General features: G+C 35.9%; 1 protein-coding gene across 3 annotated transcripts in view; it reads left to right on the forward strand.

Moving 5' to 3' along the window:
• Nucleotides 1-25,844, forward strand: part of LOC150102909 (xaa-Pro aminopeptidase 1-like) — a 416,385-nt gene that overhangs the window by 122,641 nt on the left and 267,900 nt on the right. For all 3 annotated transcript variants that reach the window (XM_090398386.1, XM_090398385.1, XM_090398387.1), the window contains one exon: nucleotides 9,644-9,725. In XM_090398386.1, coding sequence (XP_090254512.1) covers nucleotides 9,644-9,725 — 82 coding nt within the window. The remainder of the gene's footprint in view (nucleotides 1-9,643; nucleotides 9,726-25,844) is intronic.

The raw sequence follows: 25,844 nt of genomic DNA on the forward strand, positions 1-25,844 counted from the left end.
CATCTTTAAAGGCTATGTGGAGGTCTCCCCTCAGTTATAGAGGTTTAACCCTTAAGCACCCCGAGCAATTACTTTAATTAAAATAACACTTGTCATTTTGGCCTTTATATATCAAGGTCATCATCAGGAATATTCATCATCATCAAATTCCTGCTATGTACCCTCAAGGGATGTACCGGACATGATAGTACTACATGAAAATTTACATCATTACTAACTTCCTATCTACAATTTCCCTCCAAATCAGTCTGTTACTTGCCAAGACTCCAACATTATCAGATCTTATATTTCTATAGTCTAAGGCACTTTGTACAGTATCAATCCACCTATATCTTGGTCTTCCTCTGGGTTGTTTTCCTACCAACCTTGCAGAGAACACTTGTTTTGCTAATCTTTCCTCACCCATTCTATTTAAGTGACCATACCACATGAGATTAGCTCTGCAAATGCATTCCTGGATGCTGACAATGTCAAGGTTTTTCCTAATATCTTCGTTTTTAATATAATATTGCCATTGATGCCATCTGTTCACGCCTCTAATCTTTCTCAGGACTCTCATATCTGTGGTCCCTAGTCTTTGGTCAAGTGTTTTACTACTGACCCAGCTCTCAGATCCATAAGTTAAGACTGGTTTGAACACTGTCTTGTATACAGCTAATTTTGTGTTCTGACTAATTTGTCTTTTATTCCATATGAATTTATTAAGTTGACTTCCTACCATACCAGATTTGTTGATTCTGTTGTCTATTTCCATTTTTTAATTTACCATCTTGACTAAAAATCGTGCCTAAGTAGCTGAAGTGTTTTACTTGTTCCACAGGTTCTCCATTCAAAACACAGTTGATATTTTCAACGATTCTGCCTATTTTCATTGTTTTTGTCTTTTTATTGCTGACATTCATACCATATCTGTTACAACAGTTATTCAATTTAGCCAGGGAATCTTGCATACTTGTAGTGGATTTATTTAGAAGTATAACATCGTCTACATAAAGCAAAGAGCTGACATTAACATCTCCAATTGTGAATTCATGTTTAATACCACTTTCCTTCATAATGTGATCCATATAGATAATGAATAACAGAGGGGATAATGTACATCCTTGTCTGACACCATATTTAATATTAAACTATCTTCCTGTACTTCATGTTGAGAGTTTATTTTTCACTTGGTTAGACTATAATAAGTTATAGTCTTATAGTCTAACTGAAGATACTTTCAGGTGCAAACAAAGTTTGCACCTGAAAGTATCTTCAGGACTGGGGTAAGGTAGTGCAACACCAGGTAACTCTTTGCAAAGGTGGAGAAAGCTCTCATCACTCCTATCTCACTATCTCCCATAATGCAAAGCACATCTCCTTGTGGATATGTGTAATGCTATGCATTAAGGCAAGGGCCAATACCCATATACCAGTTTCGACCTTTATTAAGGTCTTGTCAGTGGGAGCCAGGCCCAGTAGTGGACAATACAAAGGCAGAAGCAATGAGAGGTCATTCCTATGACCTCTATGGGAGATACTGAGATAGAAGTGATGAGAGCTTTCTCCACCTTTGCAACAAGTTGCCTGGTGTTGCACTACCTTACCCCAGTCCTGAAGATACTTTCAGGTGCAAACTTTGTTTGCTCACACTTGGATAAAGGATTAAACTAACCTTATTAATGTACTTCCTTCAATTCTAACTGCTCACCTTACAACTTAAATAAAGACTAAGTGTTGCTTGATATAATGCCCCATTGACACAATATAACTGTAGATTATTGAATAGCGTCTCTCTTGGCACCTTGTCATATGCCTTTTCCAGATCGACAAAACTTAAGTGTAGATGTTTGTTATATTCCCATTCTTTCTCAACTATTTGTCGTAAAGTGAAGATCTGATCCTGATGCTATTTGGCCTGAATCCAGCTTGTTCTTCACCAGGCTTTTTTTCCAATTCTTCTCAACCGTTTCTCAAGTATATTTGCATATATCTTACCAGGAACATTCAATAATGAAATGCCTCTGTAATTCTCACGCTCAGTTTTATTTCAATTTTTATATATAGGTACTATGATAGCTCTACTCCAATCATCGGGAATTTGTCCATCTCTCTACGCTTTCTGAACTATGCAGTACAGCCACTGTATGACTTTTATACCACCATACTTCTGCATTTCAGGCCTTTGATGGCTTTTTCTACTTCAAGTATGGATATATATTCCTGACTGTTGAGTGTTTTTTACTACTCTGCTATCACTGCTTGTTTCATTTAGCAATTTTTCAAAGTAATTACTCCATACTTCAAGAATATCTTTTTCTCCCGTTTTCATTTCACCTTTATCATCTCTAACTCCTTTTACAACACTCTTACCTCCATTTCTGGGCTTCTTCATCAACCTCCAGAATTTCTTACTTGATATTTATTTTCTATGTTCTCACCAAAGTCCTCCCATGACTTTTGTTTAGCTAGTTTTACACAGTGTTTAGCTTTCTTACGTTTGTCTCTCTATTCTTTCTCTCAGAGCACAAGCTGACTTATTTGCCAGGAACTTTTGATATGCTTTCTTCTTTTCCTTCACTGCCTTTAACTTCCTGTGTCCACCATGGATTTCTGATTTTTCTATCATTGCAGACAACCACACTACATGCCTCTCTGGCTGAATCAATCAGTGTTTTCTTCAAGGCTTGCCACTGAATCTCCAAGGTTGGGTTGCTCTTCTCAAACTCTTTTATTTTTTCTTCAATAATTTTTGTATATTTTAGTCAACAGTTGACATCTAAGAGCTGCTCAACTTTTATTCACTTTAAATCTTTTCAATATGAAATTCAATTTTATCCTGCTCAAGACAAATAGTGATCACTTCCAATTCAAATCCTCTGTACACTCTGGTGTCCTGCATTAGGGAGAAAACATCACTATCAACAATAACATAGTCAATGAGACTTTTCTTATTCCTTGCCTCTTCTCTCCATGTGTATTTGTGCACATTTTTATGTTGGAACATGGTGTTAGTAATAACCAGTTGATGTCCTTAGGAGAAATCCAACAGGTATTTGCCATTATTATTAGCTTTGCTCTTTTCTCCAAATTTTCCCAAAATTTTTTGTATGTCTTACAATCATTTCCTACTCTGCTATTTAGATCCCCAACAAGGACCAACTTTTCCTTTTCTATTGTGTCAGTTGCTTTCTCTAAAGGCTCAAAAAATTCCTCCACCTCTAGCTTAGTAGAACCTTCTGTGGGACCATAGGCACAAATAAGTCTCAATGTCCAGTTCCCCATTCTGATTTTTGCCCACATCACGCTACTTGAGACTGCCTACTTCAAGAAGATTAGTCCCGTATTTAGTGTTGAATACTATGGCTACTCCTTCTTTTCCTTGATTGTCATTGCCTGAATATAACATTTTATTTAAAGTAAAGAGCCAATCGGCTTCATTACGGCGATGCAAATCATTATTTAAATTAAGGGGGATATTAAATCCCACATTATTTTAAAACCGAATAAGAAACTAAAAGATCGGAATCAAATAGTTTCGTGCTAAATATAGTAGCTATAAACGTATCGGCGACTACTAGCATAAGTTAAAGCACTTAGTTCAAGTATGTAGTACAAATTAGGGCAAGTCATTGCAAAGGTGGTGAAATTTCTGAATATTAAGAATAGCAATCAGAACTTTCACCACCTTTGCAACGAGTTGCCCTAGTTTGTACTACATACTTGAACTAAGTGCTTTAACTTATGCTAGTAGTCGCCGATACGTTTATAGCTACTATATTTAGCACGAAACTATTTGATTCCGATCTTTTAGTTTCTTATTCGGTTTTAAAATAATGTGGGAATTAATATCCCCTTAATTTAAATAACATTTTGTATTTATTGCTCAGAAAGATCTCATCAGTTTTTGTCTTTTTTTGTTTCAGTCACCCCAATTATGTCGATCTGGTACTTATCTAATTCCTCAGCTAGCTCCATTTCTTTGCTATTCATGCTTCTTTTGTTGTTAGTACTGATCTTTAACTCTGGTGATGTTGAGTTGGGGTGTATTATCAGATTTATTCCAGTAGCTGACTTTTCGCTGTTCGCCCTGGTTCCCTGGCGAAAACAGCTGGGGGCCTTGTTTAACCGGCCGATGCCTCAGCCAGCATGAAATTTTGTCATTTTGTACCATCATTTTGTATTTTGGTTTTATATATACATATGCTTATATATAGGAATATATATACATATATAAATACATACTGCTTGGAAAGAGAACAATAGACACCCCAGTGGGCAGGATGCATCATGCCATGTAACAAGTCACTGGTTTGCACTTGGTATAAATTGGAGGAATATGATGCTCCCAAGTTAGTGTAACTGTGTCTGGGTGAAATGACTGTGAAAAGGGAACTGACAGAGTTTGAATGAGACATTGTGATAGGCTGCCTTATTGCAGACTTATCTGTTTGGCAAATTATTGACAAATTGGGCCATCCCAAGGCAACAGTCAGTGATATCATACTGAGATGGAGCGCAGGGAGTCAACTGCAAGTGCTACCTACAATGGATGACCTGCCACACTCACTGAATGTGATGGGGACTGCAAAGGATAATATTTAAAAATTGCAATTTGTCGGCTGACGTGTTGAATGTGAAGATCCAGGCATCGACTGGAACACGAATCTGCACAAAAACATTCAGAACCGAGGCTCACAACATGGATTTCCATGGTAGAACCACAATATTCAAGCCCCACATTACCTGACAACATGCAGCATAATCTTCAGTGGTGCGAAGAGTGGGTAGTGAGAAGTGGAAGCTTGGAAAACTGTGTTATGGATCAACAATTCATGTTACACCCTCTACAGAGTAGATTGACGGGTGTGGTGTTTCCTGGTGAACATTTTTTACCAGAGTGCATAACCTTATGGAATTTGATGGTGGCAGTGGAAAGGTATGGTCCTGTTTTTCCTGGTTTGGCCTTGGATCTCTGTTTGTGGTGTTACGATCACTGAATTCCAAGAGGTATCTAAACATTCTGGATAATGCAATGCTTCCTACTATGTGGTATTTCTATGGAACTAACTATTGTCTCTTTCAGCAAGACAATGCACCGTGTCATAAGGCTGCTGCTGTAACTGCATGGCTTGTTGACATGAGCAACACCACACTTAACTGGAGGCCCCAGAGCTCTGATCTAAACCCTATTGTGAACATCTGTGAGAGTAACTGGAGTGTCGAGTGAGGTCAAGGGATGTCTTCCCCACAATAGTCCGGGACCTCATTACAAGAAGAATGGTCCAAAATTCCCATTGATTGCAATCGTGCACTTGTGGAAAGTATGCCCGGTGTAATTGCTGCAGTCATCACAGTGAAAGGAGGTCGTCCTACATCTTAATAAGGTGGGCATCATGGCTGTTTGTTCCTTACACTATGGTGTTGATCAACTTTATTTCCAAGCAGTGTATAAATTTGCAATGAACAGCATGGGTTTACTAAAGAAGGTCATATTTTAGTAACTTGACTACATTTTATAACAATTTCTCAGTTGAATCATATAAGGGAAATGCATACACCGTAATATTTTTGGACTTTGCTAGAGCTTTTGACAGGATTCAGTATGGAAGGCTATTGCATAATTTGGGGGGTATAGCATTGGATTATAAATTACTGTAATCCAATGCTATATCCCCCTTTCATAAGAGGATGGCTGAGTGACAGATGTAGTTGAAAGTTTATTTTTCACTTGGTCAGACTATAATAAATTTAGTTTAATCCTTTATCCAAGTGTGTGCAAACAAAGTTTGCACCTGAAGGTATCTTCAGGACTGGGGTAAAGTGGTACAACACCGGGCGACTCCTTGCAAAGGTGGAGCAAGCTACCAACACTCCTATCTCAGTATCTCCCATAATGCAAAACACATCTCCTTGCGGATATGTATAATGTTATGCATTAAGGGAAGGGCCACTACCCAGACTAGTTTCAACCTTTATTGAGGTCTTTTCAGTGGGAGCCAGGCCCAAGTGGAGATAGAAAGGCAGAAGCATTAGCAAGGTCATCTCCTCCTATAGGAGCTGCCAAATGGTGTGCCACCTTTTTATTAATTTACTCTGGATTTAGAGAAAGATGTTGAAAGTTTATTTTTCACTTGGTCAGACTATAATAAATTTAGTTTAATCCTTTATCCAAGTGTGTGCAAACCAAGTGTTGCTCCACCTTTGCAGGGAGTCGCCCGGTGTTGTACCACTTTACCCCTGTGCTGAAGATACTTTCAGGCGCAAATTTTTTTTGCACACACTTGGATAAAGGATTAAACTAAATTTATTATAGTCTGACCAAGTGAAAAATAAACTTTCAACATCTTTCTCTAAATCCAGAGTAAATTAATAAAAAGGTGGCACACCGTTTGGCAGCTCCTATACGAGGAGATGACCTTGCTAATGCGTCTGCCTTTCTATCTCCACTTGGGCCTGGCTCCCACTGAAGAGACCTCAATAAAGGTCGAAACTAGTCTGGGCAGTGGTCCTTCCCTTAATACATAACATTATACATATCCGCAAGGAGATGTGTTTTGCATTATGGGAGATACTGAGATAGGAGTGTTGGTAGCTTGCTCCACCTTTGCAAGGAGTCGCCCGGTGTTGTACCACTTTACCCCAGTCCTGAAGATACTTTCAGGTGCAAACTTTGTTTACACACACTTGGATAAAGGATTAAACCAAATTTATGACAGATGTAGTAAACGAGTACTTAGGCTTAGGTGTTCGTTTACATTCATGTTACACTTTAAAGGAATAATTTACAACACAGAGAAATAATTAAACTTGTTTAATTGTTTCAGTATTTTTCTCAGTCAGCCACAGAGACATCTTCAGAAATACAATGTTAAACTTGTAATAACACCACACACTAAAACAAACATGAAACAAAAAGTGGAAGAAAATAGATTAGAAAAAATTAAGACTGAAGTCCTGTGGTGATTGGCACCCTGTATGGGTGCTGTTGCCAGATGTTGGGCAGGAGGCCTAAGAATTAAAGTTTCCCAAATTTTGGGAAGTTTAATACAACCATATTTATTACTCTTAGCCTGTTTTTTTTTTTTTTTAAGTTTGCTGTTGATTATGGAAACCTTCTGAACATCTGGAATAGAAAGGAGAGGAAGTGTATCCTTAGGAGAGCAGAGAACAGAAGCTACCTTCAAATGAGGTTTGAAGAGACTATATTTCTTTATAGTTCTGACTATTTTTTCTGAAGTTCCCTTGATGTATTGAATGGTAATGGCATTACTGTAGTGTTTATGTTGAGAGGGATGTGAGGAGGTGGAAGGGACAGATAATTTGTAGTTTCAACATTGTAACCAGGAAGGTTTGGCGAATAAAGGCGAGTTCTGCTAAGGGAAGCTTAGATGGAACAGAGATTGGATGCTCTTTGACAAGGGTTTTGATGACCCATATTGTTGAGAAGGAGAATGGATGGTGGGAAAGTGTATGCATGTATTTACCTGTATGGGTTGGTTTTCTGTAAATAGAGAAAGAAAGAGTACCATTGGTCAGACTTGTGATTAGTGTATTTAAAAAAGGCAAGCTGTTGTTTTTTTCTTTCAGGACATTATTTTCGACAGTGCAGATTTGTCAGTTATTTGACAACTGTCCTTTTTGGGAATGTCCCAATTACTGACATCACAGTCCTTCATTTACATATTTTTCATTTATTAGGCTTTCAAAGTAATTGCTTCAGGTATCTAGCATATATGTAGTTTCAGTTTCTTTCTCACCTATGTCATCTTTTATTCCTTTTACTGTATTCTTTTCTCAATTTATAAGCTTTTTCAGTAGTCTGCATAATATTTTTTTTCCACCTGCCTGATATATATCTTAAGAGTTGCTTAACTGTCAAAGCTAAATAACTGGTATAAGACCTCTACATAACCTTGAAGGAATGCTGAAGAATCAACTGAGACTTCTGACTTAATGCTCAGTCCTCACCTTCATGTGGTATATTCTGTCATTTGGTATCTGCTGGATACCAAACCAACAAGGATGATCTGGAAGTTGGAACTTATTTGACCAAGTTTTATGCTATATGTTGGCTTAAACCATAAACAAACATAACTATAGCTAGAAGTCTAGTAAGTTAAAAGCACATCTTCCCTCCTTCACAGAACTACCATATAGCTCTTCTATCTAAAGCAGGTAGTATAACTACTTAAAAAAGAAAGAGCTTATGTTCTGGGTATCTTTCAGTAATTGAACAGCCTATGCACAGAGTTCATCAGGAATTCCTGAATGTCCTAAAATAGTTAGCAGTACATTTGTAGGTGCTACTGTGAATTTTTAGAAGATTGAAACCAAATGACAATGAAGTGTTGCAGCTTCCAGCATTTAGCTAGAAATCAAACTCTGGAATAAAAAGTGGTGATTCACACCTGTCGTAATGTTATGACTGAGTAGAAATATGATGATAATTTTATTGGTAACATTTTTTTACCCTCTAATGAAGACCTTTTGTTTATTGGAAATAGGTAATCGGCACAGTGGAAGATGGGCCCTGACATCTACTGGCTCTTTCCTTCTTACAAAAAAAAAAAAAAGTAAATAAAAAAATAAATAAATTAGGATTATTGCAGCTGAACATGTTCCAGATAATACTTCATCCAAAGAATACTTGACCATTGCATTCCTACCATGACCTGAAATGCAATGCAGTTCCTCCCGCATTGCTTACTATGAGATGACTGAACTTTTTCTATGAAAAACTGCATGGTTTTGGTCATTGTAGAAGTGGTGGTAGTGGTTCCTACTGAATTTTCATTATTTATTGATTCTAACCAACTGTGATGAAATGAAAAAAAGAATCATTCATACTAATTTACTTAAATGCATTTTTTTTTTTTTAAATATATATACCACGTGGGGAATAAAAATCTTTCTTTTACAATGTCTGCAGATTGCTCAACAGTGCTAGAATTTAATTGAACACTTGTAAGCAAAACATTCAAAAACATTTTTCTTAATTGTGTAAGTTTCCCTTCCATAATTATTTCACGTTTTTTCATTGTTCCACTTTATATTAACTCTATATAAGTGTTATTCTTACTTTACAATCATCCCATAACAGTGTATTTTTTTAAAATGAATAAAAACACATGCATACATCATATGTGTTTATTGCTATATAGAAGAAGATTCTGTCATATTTTACTAATATAAAATATGCTGAAGTATATTGAATACTAAATTATGTAATTAATTTTTTTTAACAATAAAAATTGCATTACACTTCTTGTGTATCACTCTGTGGGAGGCAGCATTTAAATACTGTTAACTTATTAATTAACAATTTAATAAATGAATGAATGATATTAGCACTTTCTGATAATTGCCATTCTTTGATAAGAATTGTACAAAAATCAGTTTGTATAATTTGGGGAAGTTGAGGGGTGGGGGGTGATTTGCCTCTTTTTCATGTTATTCCATAGTATATATTTTTGTTCATTTTACATGCTGCTACATAAATTAAAAACACAAAGTATGCTACTCAAATTATATATTCAACTTGTTATAAATAAGAATTTTATTCATGTTTAAAAATTAAACTATATCTCCATGTAGGGAGGAGGGATATTGAATAGCCTAATAATAAAATGTACAGTATTCTGTTTTCTTCAATTCAATTTAGGGTTGTTTAATCTTCGTGGTTCGGACATCATGTACAACCCTGTTTTCTTTGCCTATTCCCTAATTACACTGAATTCCATACAGTAAGTTTAAACCTGATTAATGCTTTTTATAAGAGTTTTAACTTATTTTGATAATTGATATTTTTTCTGTTGTTTCAAATTTTGATATTCAAATTTAATGCGATAAGAATAACATCGATTTTGTATACAGTTACAAATGGAGTAAATGAAAAAGCAATGAGTATTTCCTGTAGTAATTTTTTATAGTGATCTCTTACACAGCCAGGTTATTCATTAGTACATTACTACTGTGGATGAGTGCAGACATTCAAGGAGAAAAAGAAACTTGTTATCACACAAATTTAACCTGCTACATTTGAGTTTGAATATTTCTGTTGCTTTTAACATATTTAAATATAAATACTTAAATTTGTTTAATTTAAATATATTTGGAGGTTCCTGCATCATCATCAAATTCCTGCCATGTACCCTCAAGGGGGTGTACAGGATATGATAGTACTACAAGAAAGATTTACATCATTACTAACTTCCTATCTACAATTTTCCTCTAAATCAGTCTGTTACTTGCCAAGAACTCCAACATTATCAGATCTTATATTTCTATTGTCTAAGGCACTTCGTCCAGTATCAATCCACCTATACTTGGTCTTCCTCTGGATTGTTTTCCTGCCAACCTTGCAGAGAAGACTTGTTTTGCTAATCTTTCCTCGCCCATTCTATTTAAGTGACCATGCCACGTGAGATTAGCTCTGCAAATGCATTCCTGGATGCTGACAATGTCAAGTTCTTTCCTAATATCCTCGTTTTTAACGAGGATATTAGGAAAGAACTTGACATTGTTCGTGCCTTCTGAATTTCAATGTCAAGTTCATGAAAGAACTTGACATTGAAATGTTCATGCCTCTAATCTTTCTCAGGACCCTCATATCTGCGGTCTCTAGTCTTTGATCAAGTGTTTTACTTCTGACCCAGCTCTCAGATCCATAAGTTAAGACTGGTTTGAACACTATCTTGTATACAGCTAATTTAGTGTTCCGACTAATTTCTCTTTTATTATATACAAATTTATTCAATTGACTTTCTACCATACCAGCTTTGTTGATTCTGTTATCTATCTATTTCCATATTTAATTTACCATCTTCACTAAAAATCGTGCCTAAGTAGCTGAAATGTTTTACTCTTTCCACAGGTTCTCAGTTCAAAACGCAGTTGATTTTTTCAACGATTCTGCCTATTTTCATTGTTTTTGTCTTTTTATTGCTGACCTTCATACCATATCTATTACAACAGTTATTCAATTTAATCAGGGTATCTTGCAAACTTGTAGCAGATTTATTTAGAAGTATAACATCGTCTGCATAAAGCAAAGAGCTAACATTAACATCTCCAATTTTGATATCATGTTTAATACCACTTCATAATGTGATCCATATAGATAATGAATAACAGACGGGACAATGTACATCCTTGTCTGACAGTAGATTTAACATTAAACCATCTTCCTGTAGTTCCTTCAATTCTAACTGCTGACTTACAACTCAAATAAAGACTAAGTATTGCTTGATATCATGCTCCATTGACACCATATAACTGTAGCGTATTGAATAGCTTCTCTCTTGGCACCTTGTCATATGCCTTTTCCAGATCGACAAAACTTAAGTATAGATCTTTGTTATATTCCCATGCTTTCTCAACTATTTGTTGTAAAGTGAAGATCTGGTCCTGACAGCCTCTATTTGGCCTAAGTCCAGCTTATTCTTCACCAAGCTTTTCTTCCACAATTCTTCTCAGCCACTTCTCAAGTATACTTGCAGATAGCTTACCAGGAACACTCAGTAATGAAATGCCTCTGTAATTCTCACATTCAGTTTTATTTCCCTTTTTATATATGGGTACTATGAGAGCTCTAGGCTGATCATTGGGAATTCGTCCCTCTGTCCAGGCTTTCTGTCCTATGCAGTTCAGCCACTGTAAGACATTTATACCACCATACTTCAGCATTTCTTGCCGAATATCATCTACTCCTTCTGCCTTTCCACATTTCAGGCATTAATAAACTTTTTCTACTTCAAGTGCGGATATGTATTCCTGACTGTATGCCTGTTGAGTGTTTTTTACCACTCTGCTATCACTGCTTGTTTCATTTAGCAATTTTTCAAAGTTATTACTCCCTACTTCAGGAATATCTTTTTCTCCCATTTTCATGTCACCTTTATCATCTCTAACTCCTTTTACAACACTCTTTCCTCCATTTCTGAGCTTCTTCAACAACCTCCAGAATAACTTACTTGATATTTATTTTCTATGTTCTCACCAAAGTCCTCCCATGACTTTTGTTTAGCTAATTTTACAGAGTGTTTAGCTTTCTTACATTTGTCTCTGTATTCTCTAAGAGCACAAGCTGACTTATTTGCCAGGAACTTTTGATATGCTTTCTTCTATTTCTTCGCTGCCTCTTTAACTTCCTGTGTCCACCATGGAGTTCTGATTTTTCTATCCTTGCAGACAACCTCACCACATGCCTCTCTGGCTGAATCAATCAGTGTTTTTTTTTTTTTCAAGGTTTGCCACTGAATCTCCAAGGTTTGATTACTGTTCTCGAACTCTTTCATTTTTTTTTTCAATAATTTTTGTGTATTTTAGTCTACAGTTCACATCTGAGAGCTGCTCAACTTTTATTCGTTTTAAAACTTTCTTACATGTTATTCTTTTCAATATGAAATTCAATTTTATCCTGCTCAAGACTAAATAGTGATCACTTCCAATTTTAAATCCTCTGTACACTCTGGTGTCCTGCACCAGGGAGAAAACATCACTATCAACAATAACATAGTCAATGAGATTTTTCTTATTCCTTGCCTCTTCTCTCCATATGAATTTGTGCACATTTTTATTTTGGAACATGGTGTTAGTAATAACCAGTCCATGTCCTGAGCAGAAATCCAACAGGTATTTGCCATTATTATTAGCTTTGCTATTTTCTCCAAATTTTCCCAAAATATTTTTGTATATCTGACAATCATTTCCTACTCTGCTATTTAGATCCCCAACAAGGACCAACTTTTCCTTTTTCATTGTGTCAGTTGCTTTCTCTAAAGCATGAAAAAATTCCCCCACTTCTACCTTAGTTAGAACCTTCTGTGGGACCATAGGCACAAATAAGTCTCATTGTTCAGTTCTCCATTCTCGAATTTGCCCACATCACTCTAATTGAGACTGCCTGCCATTCAAGAAGATTAGCCTCGTATTTAGTGTTGAATACTATAGCTACTCCTTTTCCTTGATTGTCATTGCCTGAATATAACATTTTGTATTTATTGCTCAGAAAGATCTCACCAGTTTTTGTGTTTTTTGTTCCAATCACTCCAATTATGCGATCTGGTACTTATCTACTTCCTCAGCCAGCTCCATTTCTTTGCCATTCAGGCTACTTATGTTGATAGTACTGATTTTTAACTCTGGTGATGTTGAGTTGGGGTGTGTTTTCAGATTTGATTTTCAGATTTCAGGTTCCTGCATAACTCTGTTTAAAAGGTATTTGCATCCATAGTGTGAGGCTGCCTGAAGATAGACTGTCATAAGTTCGATTCTAGTTACTGATTAGAGTAACTTTTTCAGACGATTTCTTCAGTTGGTTATGAAGTTGGTCCCTCTTTGGAATTGACAAGTAAGGTTTTTTTTTCAGCTGGGAACACAAGTTTTTAACCACATATCGCAAAGAATTGGCCATAGACCTCGCATCATTATAAAGAATAATACGAGTGTTAATGTTTAGGGCCTTGAGATGATAGCAGTTATCTGCCATATGTTTTTCCTGAAAAGCTTTGATTTATTAATAGCTTGGGCTCACTATTAGTGTAGGCTTGAAGGAAGGCTCCTTTAGGGTTAAAAGAGCTACTTCCTTTTGTGAATAAAAGTTTTAGAGGATTTATTATTATTATTTTTAATATATTTAAATGCATATTAAATATTTGTTTTATATTTATGCAATGGTCCACATGGTTGGACGAGTGGCTATGCGCTTCACAACCATATGCCTGCTGGAAGAGTGTCCTAGGTTCGATTCCCATCGATGATGTGAGGAGCTTAAGGATCTTCCTCAGCCATAGCCAAGTTAGCGAGTCTTGGGTGTGGACAGCAGGGTTTTCCCACCCAGTTAATCTGGGGTTTTTCATTTCACAAGCAGGCAAACCACCCCGTGAACACACACGGATACAGTCATTAATATTGCCCTTAAGGGATGCAGCAGAGGAGTGGTGATTCGGCTGCATTAATATGCTAGTAACCACTCCTTAGGAGAGGACTCAACCTCTCCTAGACAGATGAGAAGGATAGGATAGATTTATGCAATAAGAGATTGGAGAATATGTTTATGATAAGAAGAGAAATCTTCTATAACTTAGAGCAGAACTCCACATAGCCTTTAAAGGAATGCAGAGAACTGACCAGGGCTTCTGACCTAATGTCCAGCACTCACCTTCTCGTGATACACCCTGTTGGGTATCTACCTGGACACTGAACAAACGAGGATGGGCTGGCAATTTGGAATTTAGCTGACCAAATTGTATTCTTATTGGTTAAACCAAAATACAAAATGATGGTACAACATGACAAAATTTCATGCCGGCTGGTGCGCCTACCGGTTAAACAAGGCCCCCCCCCCCCCTTGTTTTCACCAGGGAACCAGTGTGAACAGCGAAAAGTCACCTACTGGAACAAATCTGAAAACACATCCCAACTCAACATCACCAGAGTGAAAGATCGGTACTATCAACATAAGAAGCCCGAATAGCCAAGAAATGGAGCCAGCTTAGGAATTAGATAAGTACCAGTTGGGGTGACTGAAACAAAAAAGACAAAGACTGGTGAGATCTTTCTGAGCAATAAATACAAAATGTTATATTCAGGCAATGAAAATCAAGGAAAAGAATGAGTAGCCATAGTATTCAACAAAAAATACAAGGCTAATCTTCTTGAATGACAAGCAGTCTCAAGTAGCGTAATGTCGGCAAATATGAGAATGGGGAACTGGACAATGAGACTTATTTGTGCCTATGGTCCCACAGAAGGTTCTACTAAGGTAGAAGTGGAAGAACTTTTTGAGGCTTTAGAAAAAGTAACTGACACGATGAAAAAGGAAAAGTTGGTCCTTCTTGGGGATCTAAATAGCAGAGTAGAAAATGATTGTCAGAAATACAAAAATATGTTGGGAAAATATGGAGAAAAGATCAAAGCTAATAATAATGGCAAATACCTGTTGGATTTCTGCTCAGGACATGGACTGGTTATTACTAACACAATGTTCCAACATAAAAATGTGCACAAATTCACATGGAGACAAGAGGCAAGGAATAAGAAAAGTCTCATTGACTATGTTATTGTTGATAGTGATGTTTTCTCCCTGGTGCAGAACATCAGAGTGTACAGAGGATTTGAAATTGGAAGTGATCACTATTAAGTCTTGAGCAGGATAAAATTGAATATAATATTCAAAAGAATAACATGTAAGAAAGTTTTAAATCGAATAAAAGTTGAGGAGCTCTCAGATGTGAACTGTAGACTATAATACACAAAGATTATTGAAGAAAAAATGAAAGAGTTTGAGAACAGCAACCAAACCTTGCAGATTCAGTGGCAAGCCTTGAAGAAAACACTGATTGATTCAGCCAGAGAGGCATGTGGTGAAGTTGTCTGCATTGATAGAAAAATCAGAACTCCATGGTGGACACAGGAAGTTAGAGGCAGTGAAGGAAAAAAATAAAGCATATCAAAAGTTCCTGTCAAATAAGTCAGCTTGTGCTCTTAGCGAATACCGAGACAAATGTAAGAAAGCTAAACACTCTGTAAAATTAGCTAAACAAAAGTCATGGGAGGACTTTGGCAAGAACAAAGAAAATAAATATCAAGAAGGTGGCAAAATATTCTGGAGGATGTTGAAAAAGCTTAGAAATGGAGGAAAGAATGCTGTAAAAGGAATTAGAGATGGTAAAGGAACATGAAAATGGGAGAAAAAGATATCCCTGAAGTATGGAGTAATTACTTAAAAAAAAATTGCTAAATGAAACAAGCAATGATGACAGCATAGTGGTAAAAAACACTCAACATGGCATACGGTCAGGAATACATATCCATACTTGAAGTAAAAATAGCCATTTAAAGGCTGGAAATTTGGAAAGGCAGCAGGAGTAGATGATATTTGACTGAAAATGCTGAAGTATGGTGGTATAAAAGTCTTACAGTGGCTGCACTGCATAGTACTGAAGGCATGGAAAGAGGGACGAATTCCCAATGATTGGAGTAGAGCTCTCATAGTACCTATATATAAAAAAGGGAAATAAAACTGAATGTGAGAATTAAAGAGGTATTTCTCTACTGAGTGTTCCTGGTAAGATTTATGCAAGTATACTTGAGTAACGGTTGAGAAGAATTGTGGAAGAAAAGCCTGGTGAAGAACAAGCTGGATTCAGGCCAAATAGCATCAGGATCAGATCTTCACTTTACGACAAATAGTTGAGAAAGCATGGGAATATAACATCTATACTTAAGTTTTGTCGATCTGGAAAAGGCATATGACAAGGTGCCAAGAGAGAAGCTATTCAAAACGCTACAGTTATGTGGTGTCAATGGTGCATTAAATCAAGCAATACTTAGTCTTTATTTGAGTTGTAAGTCAGCAGTTAGAATTGAAGGAACTACAGGAAGATGGTTTAATGTTAAATCTACTGTCAGACAAGGATGTACATTGTCGTCATCATCATCATCATCAAATTCCTGCCATGTACCCTCAAGGGGTACAGGATATGATAGTACTGCATGAAAAAAATTACATCATTATTAATTTCCTATCTACAACTTTCCTCCAAATCAGTCTGTTACTTGTCAAGACTCCAACATTATCAGATCTTATATTTCTATCGTCTAAAGCACTTTGTGCCGTATCAATCCACCTATATCTTGGTCTTCCTATGGGTCGTTTTGCTGCCAACCTGGCAGAGAACACTTGTTTTGCTAATCTTTCCTTGCCCATTCTGTTTAAGTGACCATACCACCTGAGATTAGCTCTGCTAACACATTCCTGGATGCTGGCAATGTCAAGTTCTTTCCTCATATCCTCGTTTTTAATATGATATTGCCATTGATGCCATCTGTTCACGCCTATAATCTTTCTCAGGACTCTCATATCTGTGGTCTCTAGTCTTTGGTCAAGTGTTTTACTTCTGACCCAGCTCTCAGATATATAAGTTAAAACTGGTTTGAACACCGTCTTATATACAGATAATTTAGTGTTTCGACTAATTTCTCTCTTATTCTATATGAATTTATTCAATTGACTTCCCACCATACCAGCTTTGCTGATTCTGTTGTCTATTTCTATATTTAATTTACCATCTTCAGTAAAAATCGTGCCTAAATAGCTGAAACGTTTTACTTGTTCCACAAGTTCTCCATTCACAACACAGTTGACATTTTCGATGATTCTGCCTATTTTCATTGTCTTTGTCTTTTTATTGCTGACCTTCATACCATATCTATTACAACAGTTATTCAATTTAGTCAAGGAATCTTGCAGACTCGTAGTGGATTTATTGATAAGTATAACATCATCTGCAAAAAGCAAAGAGCTGACATTAACATCTCCAATTTTGATATCATGTTTAATACCACTTTCCTTCATAATGTGATCCATATAGATAATGAATAACAGAGGGGATAATGTACATCCTTGTCTCACACCAGATTTAACATTAAACCATCTTCCTGTACTTCCTTCAATTCTAACTGCTGACTTACAACTCAAATAAAGACTGAGTATTGCTTGATATAATGCTCCATTGACACCATATAACTGCAGCGTATTGAATAGCTTCTCTCTTGGCACCTTGTCATATGCCTTTTCCAAATCGACAAAACTTAAATACAGATCTTTGTTATATTCCCATGCTTTCTCGACTATTTGTCGTAAAGTGAAGATCTGATCCTGACAGCCTCTATTTGGCCTGAATCCAGCTTGTTTTTCACCAAGCTTTTCTTCCACAATTCTTCTCAACCGTTTCTCAAGTATACTTGCATAGATCTTGCCAGGAACACTCAGTAGGGAAATACCTCTGTAATTCTCACATGCAGTTTTATTTCCCTTTTTATATATGGGTACTATGAGAGCTCTACTCCATTCATCGGGAATTCGTCCCTCTGTCCAGACTTTCTGAACTATGCAGTGCAGCCACTGTAAGACTCTTATACCACCATACTTCAGCATTTCTGGTCGAATATCATCTACTCCTGCTGCCTTTCCACATTTGAAGCCTTTGATGGCTTTTTCTACTTCAAGTATGGATATGTATTCCTGACTGCATGCCTGGTCAATGTTTTTTACCATTGTGCTGTCATCACTGCTTGTTTCATTTAGCAGTTTTTCAAAGTAATTACTCCATACTTCAACGATGTCTTTTTCTTCCGTTTTCATGTCACCTTTATCATCTCTAATTCCTTTTTCAGCATTCTTTCCTCCATTCTTAAGCTTCTTTAACAACCTCCAGAATATTTTGCCACCTTCTTGATATTTATTTTCTATATTCTTGCCGAAGTCCTCCCATGACTTTTGTTTAGCTAGTTTTACACAGTGTTTAGCATTTTTGCATTTGTTTCTATATTCTCTAAGAGCACAAGCTGACTTATTTGCCAGGAACTTTTGATATGCTTTCTTCTTTTCCTTCACTGCCTCTTTAACTTCCTGTGTCCTCCAGGAAGTTCTGATTTTTTTTTATCCTTACAGACAACCTCACCGCATGCCTCTCTCGCAGAATCAATCAATGTTTTCTTCAGAGTTTGCCACTGAATCTCCAAGGTTTGATTCCAGTTCTCAAACTCTTTCATTTTTTCTTCAATAATCTTTGTGTATTATAGTCTACAGTTCACATCTGAGAGCTGCTCAACTTTTATTCGCTTTAAAACTTTCTTACATGTTATTCTTTTCAATATTAAATTCAATTTATCCTGCTCAAGACTAAATAGTGATCACTTCCAATTTCAAATCCTCTGTACACTCTGGTGTCCTGCACCAGGGAGAAAACATCACTATCAACAATAACATAGTCAATGAGACTTTTCTTATTCCTAGCCTCTTCTCTCCATATGAATTTGTGCACATTTGTATGTTGGAACATTGTGTTAGTAATAACCAATTCATGTCCTGAGCAGAAATCCAATAGATATTTGCCATTACTATTAGCTTTGCTCTTTTCTCCAAATTTTCCCAAAATATTTTTGTATGTCTCACAATCATTTCCTACTCTGCTATTTAGATCCCCAACAAGGACCAATTTTTCATTGTGTCAGTTGCTTTTTCTTAAGCCTCAAAAAACACCTCCACTTCTACCTTAGTAGAACCTTCTGTGGGATCATAGGCACAAATAAGTCTCATTGTCCAGTTTCCCCAGATGGATGTACATTGTCCCGTCTGTTATTCATTATCTATATGGATCACATTATAAAGGAAAGCAGTATTAAACATGATATCAAAATTGGAGATGTTATTGTCAGCTCTTTGCTTTATGTGGACGATGTTATACTTCTAAATAAATCTGCTACAAGGCTGCAAGATTCCCTGACTAAATTGAATAGTTGTTGTAATAGATATGGTATGAAGGTCAGCAATAAAAAGTCAATGACAGCTATGTTATACTTCTAAATAAATCTGCTACAAGGCTGCAAGATTCCCTGACTAAATTGAATAGTTGTTGAAATAGATATGGTATGAAGGTCAGCAATAAAAAGTCAATGACAGTGAAAATAGGCAGAATCATTGAAAATGTCAACCGCATTGTGAACAGAGAACCCATGGAACAAGTAATACCTTTGAGCTACTTAGGCACAATTTTTAGTGAAGATGGTAAATTAAATATGGAAATAGACAACAGAATCAACAAAGCTGGTATGGTAGGAAGTCAATTGAATAAATTCATATGGAATAAGAGAGAAATTAGTCAGAACACTAAATTAGCTGTATACAAGACAGTATTCAAACCAGTTTTAACTTATGGATCTGAGACCTGGGGCAGAAGTAAAACACGACCATAGACTAGAGACTGCAGATATGAGCGTGCTGAGAAAGTTTAGAGACGTGAACAGATTGCATTAATGGCAATGTCATATTAAAAACGAGGATGTTAGGAAAGAACTTGACATTGTCATCATCCAGGAATGCATTAGTAGAGCTAATCTCAGGTGGTATGGTCACTTAAACAGAATGGACGAGTAAAGATTAGCAAAAGAAGTGTTCTCTGCCAGATTGGCAGGAAAATGACCCAGAGGAAGTCCAAGATATTGTTGGATTGATACGGTACAAAGTGTCTTAGATGATAGAAATATAATATCTGATAATATTGGAGAGTTGATAAGTAACAGTCTGATTTGGAAGAAAATTGTAGATAGGAAGTTAGTATTGTTGTAAATTTTTTATGTAGTACTGTAATATCCTGTACACCCCTTTAGGGTTATATGGTTGAAATTTGATATTGATAAGAAATCTTATCATGACAAGTGACTTGAGCAGATTCAAAATAAACTTTGAAAAAGGATTCTGTTTTGCAAGAAATGTCAAGTTTGAATTTCATAGCTCTGAAATGTACAGAGTTATCAGAACACCACCGAATAATTATTATGAATTAAATTACAGTTAGCACATAAAAAAATGATAGAATTTATTAACTTCTGTATATTTTTTCTTCATTACAAAGGCATCATCAAGGAGAGTAGAAAGGAACACTTGAACAGTTTGAATCGTGCTACATGTGTTTGCTTACCCATGTTTGAGTTACAGCTGAGAACCAGAACACGCTATTAGAGTTAAGAGGAAAGAATGGTTAATATTTTGTAATTCATATACAATGTTATATAAATATTCATTAAAAAAACCCAAAAACTTTGAGTTCAGTGTGCATTTAGAATGATTGTGATTCAGACATCGTTGTAATTTCACAAGTTTCAAAGAACAGATGATTAAATTTAAATCTATTTGAATGTGGAATGTTGGTTAAATTCTAGAGAAGTTTGTGTCTAATGGAAGTGGCATGGTAATTATGTAAGGCCAGACTTATCAGATTTGAATAATTTGATGTACTGTTGTTCTTGGATTCTCAGCAGATATCTTTCTGAAATAATGAAGTTGAATAATAATAGTATACTTGAGAAACACCAGACAAGAATATAGGTAGTAATTTATCCTTGGTGAATGGTATGAAAGAGGACAGTTTCTGAAATAGTTTGAAGGTACATAGGTTAAATCTGTGAAGAATCCATGCTGTGTGTTCTGATGTCTTTTAATTTATGGTATAGGAACTCTTTTTTACATCTAATTGCTCTCATGTTGAGGGATGATGTTTGTTGATTATTTTCTGGATAGTGGCATTGTTATGTCCACTTGCACAATCATGGTAATTTTTATAATTAATTCTTCTAACAGAAGTGAATCAGGAGAACACATTTGAATGAGCTTGGTGTATAAGTTTTGTTAATACCTTTCTTCTATTATAATGGATGATGGATGTATATGCTGTTAATAAAACGTTTTTGGTAAACATAAAATTTGATATTGCCTTGTAGATGTGCAGGTTAATAAAGTATCCAGGAAAGGAGGAAGGCTGTTATTTTATCAATAGTGAACTTAATACCAGAGTACATGAAATTGAATTTATCCAGAAATTGTAATAATTTTGTCTCCAATTCTGGCCAAACTATGAAGATATCTGTGAAGCAAAGCCAGATACGAGGTTGAGGAAAAATGATACTGAAGAGTTGACTTTCCAGATATTCTATACAGTAGTTACCAAAGCTAGTGAAATAGGAATATCATGGCTGTTCCCTCAGTTTGCTTTATACAATTTATTTTGCCATGTGAAACAGGCTGCTTGAAAGCATCTTAAAAAATCAGTTTTAATCAATGTGCATTTTTATTTAATCTCTAGAATTTCATTAACCTGCTAACTGTTGTTTAATACATAATAGTGTCTACTGTGCATGTTCCTTTAAAACTTCTAGTGACTAACCAGTGAAGATTGGTTCATCATGATTCAAGAATTCAAGATGATTCATTCTTCAAATGAAATGAGGAGTGCAATGTGTTGTCATCAGTGAATCTGTATTTTGGATTTCCAGTGAAGTGTGAGGGATCATTTATATATATATATATATACACAGATGGAAGAAAGTAAGTAGAAGAACAGAGGATTCCCAGCATTATTTATGAAGTTTTGAGGATAAAGATACATCAATCATCATGCATATATGACTAGAGAGAAAGCTACTGACTCATTTGCAGAAGATAGACCATATTGTTATAACTCAAATAATAAAGCTTTCATCAGAAATAATATTAATGAATGTTTATCTTCAGGGTCAAACCAGATACCAGATTTATGCAAATTATAATCCTTATTTATATCATTGGAAGACATATTCTTATCAGTATACCAGTAGTGAACAGTTTTCAGCAAACGTTTTTTGCTATGTGCATGTTCAGTATTTTAAGAATTGGATGAATGAATGTATAGTTAGACATCTGTCAACATGTAACCAAACACATGATGAAGTTTATGTATGCCATTGTATCTTTATAATTTCTTTAGTGAGTTGCTTATGGCTTATTTTCTTGAACTATGAAATGGCAGTATAAATAGTTGATCATTTCAGCATGAAAATTGGCAGTCTTATGAAAAATTAATACATACACTGGTTTCCATAAATTAATGAACAAAGAGAAAAATCACAATAACAGGTGAAAAGCAGTATGATATGAGATGTGAAAGAAACATCCACAAAAACTGTAAACGAATAGTTTAATTTCGTAACAAATGAGTACATGAAGGCAATGGTCAAAAACAAGGCATCAAAAGGGAATTGTCAAAGTGTTTCAATAAGAAATGTGGTCACTCCTCACAGCATTATCACTCACGATGATGTTTGATATTGTTTATAATGGTGTCCAGTAGCTTAGTTGATAATAATAACTATTGCTTCTGCAAAGCTCTCCTAAGTCCCTCAAGGTTTTCGGAAGGGAGTTGAGAGCAGCATCAAGGCTACCTGGAGTATCCCAAACATGCTTGATAGGATTAAGGTCAGGAGCACATACGATAATCTTTTCTTGAAGATATTGGTCCATGAGGTTTGCTTGATGAGGATGAGCATTATCATCTTGTAGAATAAATGTCTCCCCTATCACCCTGGGTCCTGGTCCCCTATATTCATCCATATAGGATGAATATAAGGTTTCAGGACCTCCTCTGTATAAGTTGCAGCATTCATGATTCCGTTAGGAAGCACATACAGGTTCGTGCATCCAACTAATGAGATGCTTCTCCAACCTGCCACACTATTTCCACTATAAGTATCCCTTCATGGGTATTAGAGGGATGATGATATGCCCTATTCTCTCCAGATCAGAGCTAGTATCACTTTCTACAGCAAATTGAGACTTGTCTGTAAACAATACTGACCTCCATTGGTCTTAGTTTGCTTGATGAGATCAATTGGCATATCATCATCCCTCTAATACCCATGAAGGGATACTTATAAAGGAAATAATGTGGTAGTTTGGAGAAGCATCTCATTAGTTGGATGCACGAACCTGTAGATGCTTCCTAACGGAATCATGAATGCTGCAACTTATACAGAGGAGGTCCTGAAACCTTATATTCATCCTATATGGATGAATATAGGGGACCAGGACCCAGGGTGATAGGGGAGACATTTATTCTACAAGATGATAATGCTCATCCTCATCAAGCAAACCTCATGGACCAATATCTTCAAGGAAAGATTATCGTATGTGCTCCTGACTTTAATCCTATCAAGCATGTTTGGGATACTCTAGGTAGTTAATGCTGCTCTCAACCCCCTTCTGATATTGGTCACTTGATATGAAGCCTGGCCCATTTCAAACATTGTCTCTTGTGGCATGAGGATTAGGACACACAAAGGATCTGTTGTTAGCATACAGCCCATCTTCAGGAAGCCTTCTGCACATAGTGGAATCAGATGTTAATGTTCCTATAGCCGATGTGAGGTCAGATTGTAGATATAATATTGGTCATCTACTGGGAATATAGCTGGTGGCCTTCACTGTATCTCTGGGATGCTGTGTATGACTGTTGGATTGGTTCCACAGCCTGTGAAGGTTCCATAATTGCTCACCACATGAATTCATCAGTTAAATGATGTCTTGCAGCCATGTCCAAGAAGTTTGCTGTCACAAAATGTCTTGTTCTCACTCCAGATGCAAAATGGAACACCAGTCCAAAAATGCCTGCTTATACGCCATGGCCAATTTGCATATACTGCTGACATTGCAGCTCATTTGTGTATGATAACTAAACTCAGCTTCACTTTTTACACGATGTACCCAACTTTCATATGTTTTCATAAGTGAATTCTTGGTTACTATTGTGCATTGACTGAATTCACTTATGAAAAATACAACTCTCTGATATAGGATTGCTTTTGTATTGAATGAGAGTTTTTGCTCTCTTAAGGTTTCTGTCTAATCTCTGAAAAGACCAACCAGTTTGAAACAGCTAGGCCATTGAAATCTTTATCAAATGTGCTAATAAAAGATGAACATATGGACACCTGTGCAGCACCCATGTCTTTTAAGTAGTGCAAGGTAAGGCAACTCAGATTACGAGTATGGTGTTCTCATAGCTCTCTAGTCAAATTTAGAAACTTTCAAAGTGTCTACATATATCTGGTTTTTAACATTGGATCTTTCATATCCTCCCTGTTTCTGTACAACTTACATTCCTGAAATGAGGCCACATGGCACTATCTTTGATAAGATATGATAATATTGGAGTGCTTTCATGATATACTTATCTGGTGGAAAATTGTTGATAGATGATTAGTAATATTGTAAATTTAATCGGGTAGTACCGTCACAGTATTCTATACACCCTTTGAGGGTACATATCAGAAAATTGATGATGTATCAATACTCTGTGTACATTATGATAATGATGATTATTAGCATCATGCATATAATGTGTGTATGTAATTGTATGTATATTTGTGCTCGTGTATATACTGTAAATAGTAATTATGAATAAAGTTTGATTGAAATTTGTGACACATTCTTGAATTTTCAGGACTCAGTTTAGTGGAGTGGCCCTGCTCCTTTGTAAGGCCACTCCATTATCCTGATCCACTTTGTGTGGCTACTCTCAATACACTAATCTGTTTTGCAAATGTGGTGTTTGTTTGTTAATTATGCATGTTCTCTGGCTGTTTTGCAGTAGGAAAACCCAAATTTCTAGGAGGAAAAACACTGTTCACTTAACTGCTTGGAAAGCCTCCATTATAATGGTAACTTCCATGTGGTCATTGGGATTATCCATTTCTGTGTTTCTTGTCTCAATAAGTGCTTTTTTTTTCTTTAATGCCTGCAAATTGGATGTTTAGATTGACTTTCTTTTAGTAGGTCTAATTTTTGTGATTATTCATTAAAGTTTAGCTAAGCTTATATAAGCAAGAACTAGAACTGCTAAGATATGGCAGATTTTCACCTGCTTAAAAAGGTACTTTAATCGTAATTTAGAAAAATTAGGTTCATAAATGAGCATTAAACAAACGCTCTGGAAGTAGTACTAGTACTATACATTTTTAAAGCTGATTTTGATTATGTTAATCAAACATATTGATATCCCGAATTACATTAAGACTAATGTAGTAGTTCACAATTCTAAAGTTGCTGCAAAGTGAAGGCATAATACTATCACAGGATGAACAATAGTCACACTATGATAGCTACTACAATACACACATGAATATATCATAATGAAGGTTTCTCACATCATCACTCACTGCACTTCAGTGATTTTTACTCATTTATTTATTTATTAATATATAGCAAATGATGTACACATACAATGTGATAAAAGAATAAACAGATGGAACTATTCATAAAACTGAAAAGGCATAATTTAACATTTGAATTCTGAATCCACAATAAAGCTTCAGGTTTAACATGAATGTCCATATATGTTCTAGGATAAGAGAATACGGAGTATTCACTAATGATATGATTAATGGTCTGGACTAAATTGCCACACTCACAGTATTGGAAATCAATCCATTTACATTTGTGGAGCATCTGTTTGCATATCCCATGTCTAGTCCTGATCCAGTTAAGT

Source organism: Typopeltis vanoorti, chromosome 9 (genome assembly GCF_054136105.1).
Source record: "Typopeltis vanoorti isolate ZY-2024b chromosome 9, IOZ_Tvanoo_1.0, whole genome shotgun sequence".
In the NCBI taxonomy this organism is placed as follows: Eukaryota; Metazoa; Arthropoda; class Arachnida; order Uropygi; family Thelyphonidae; genus Typopeltis; species Typopeltis vanoorti.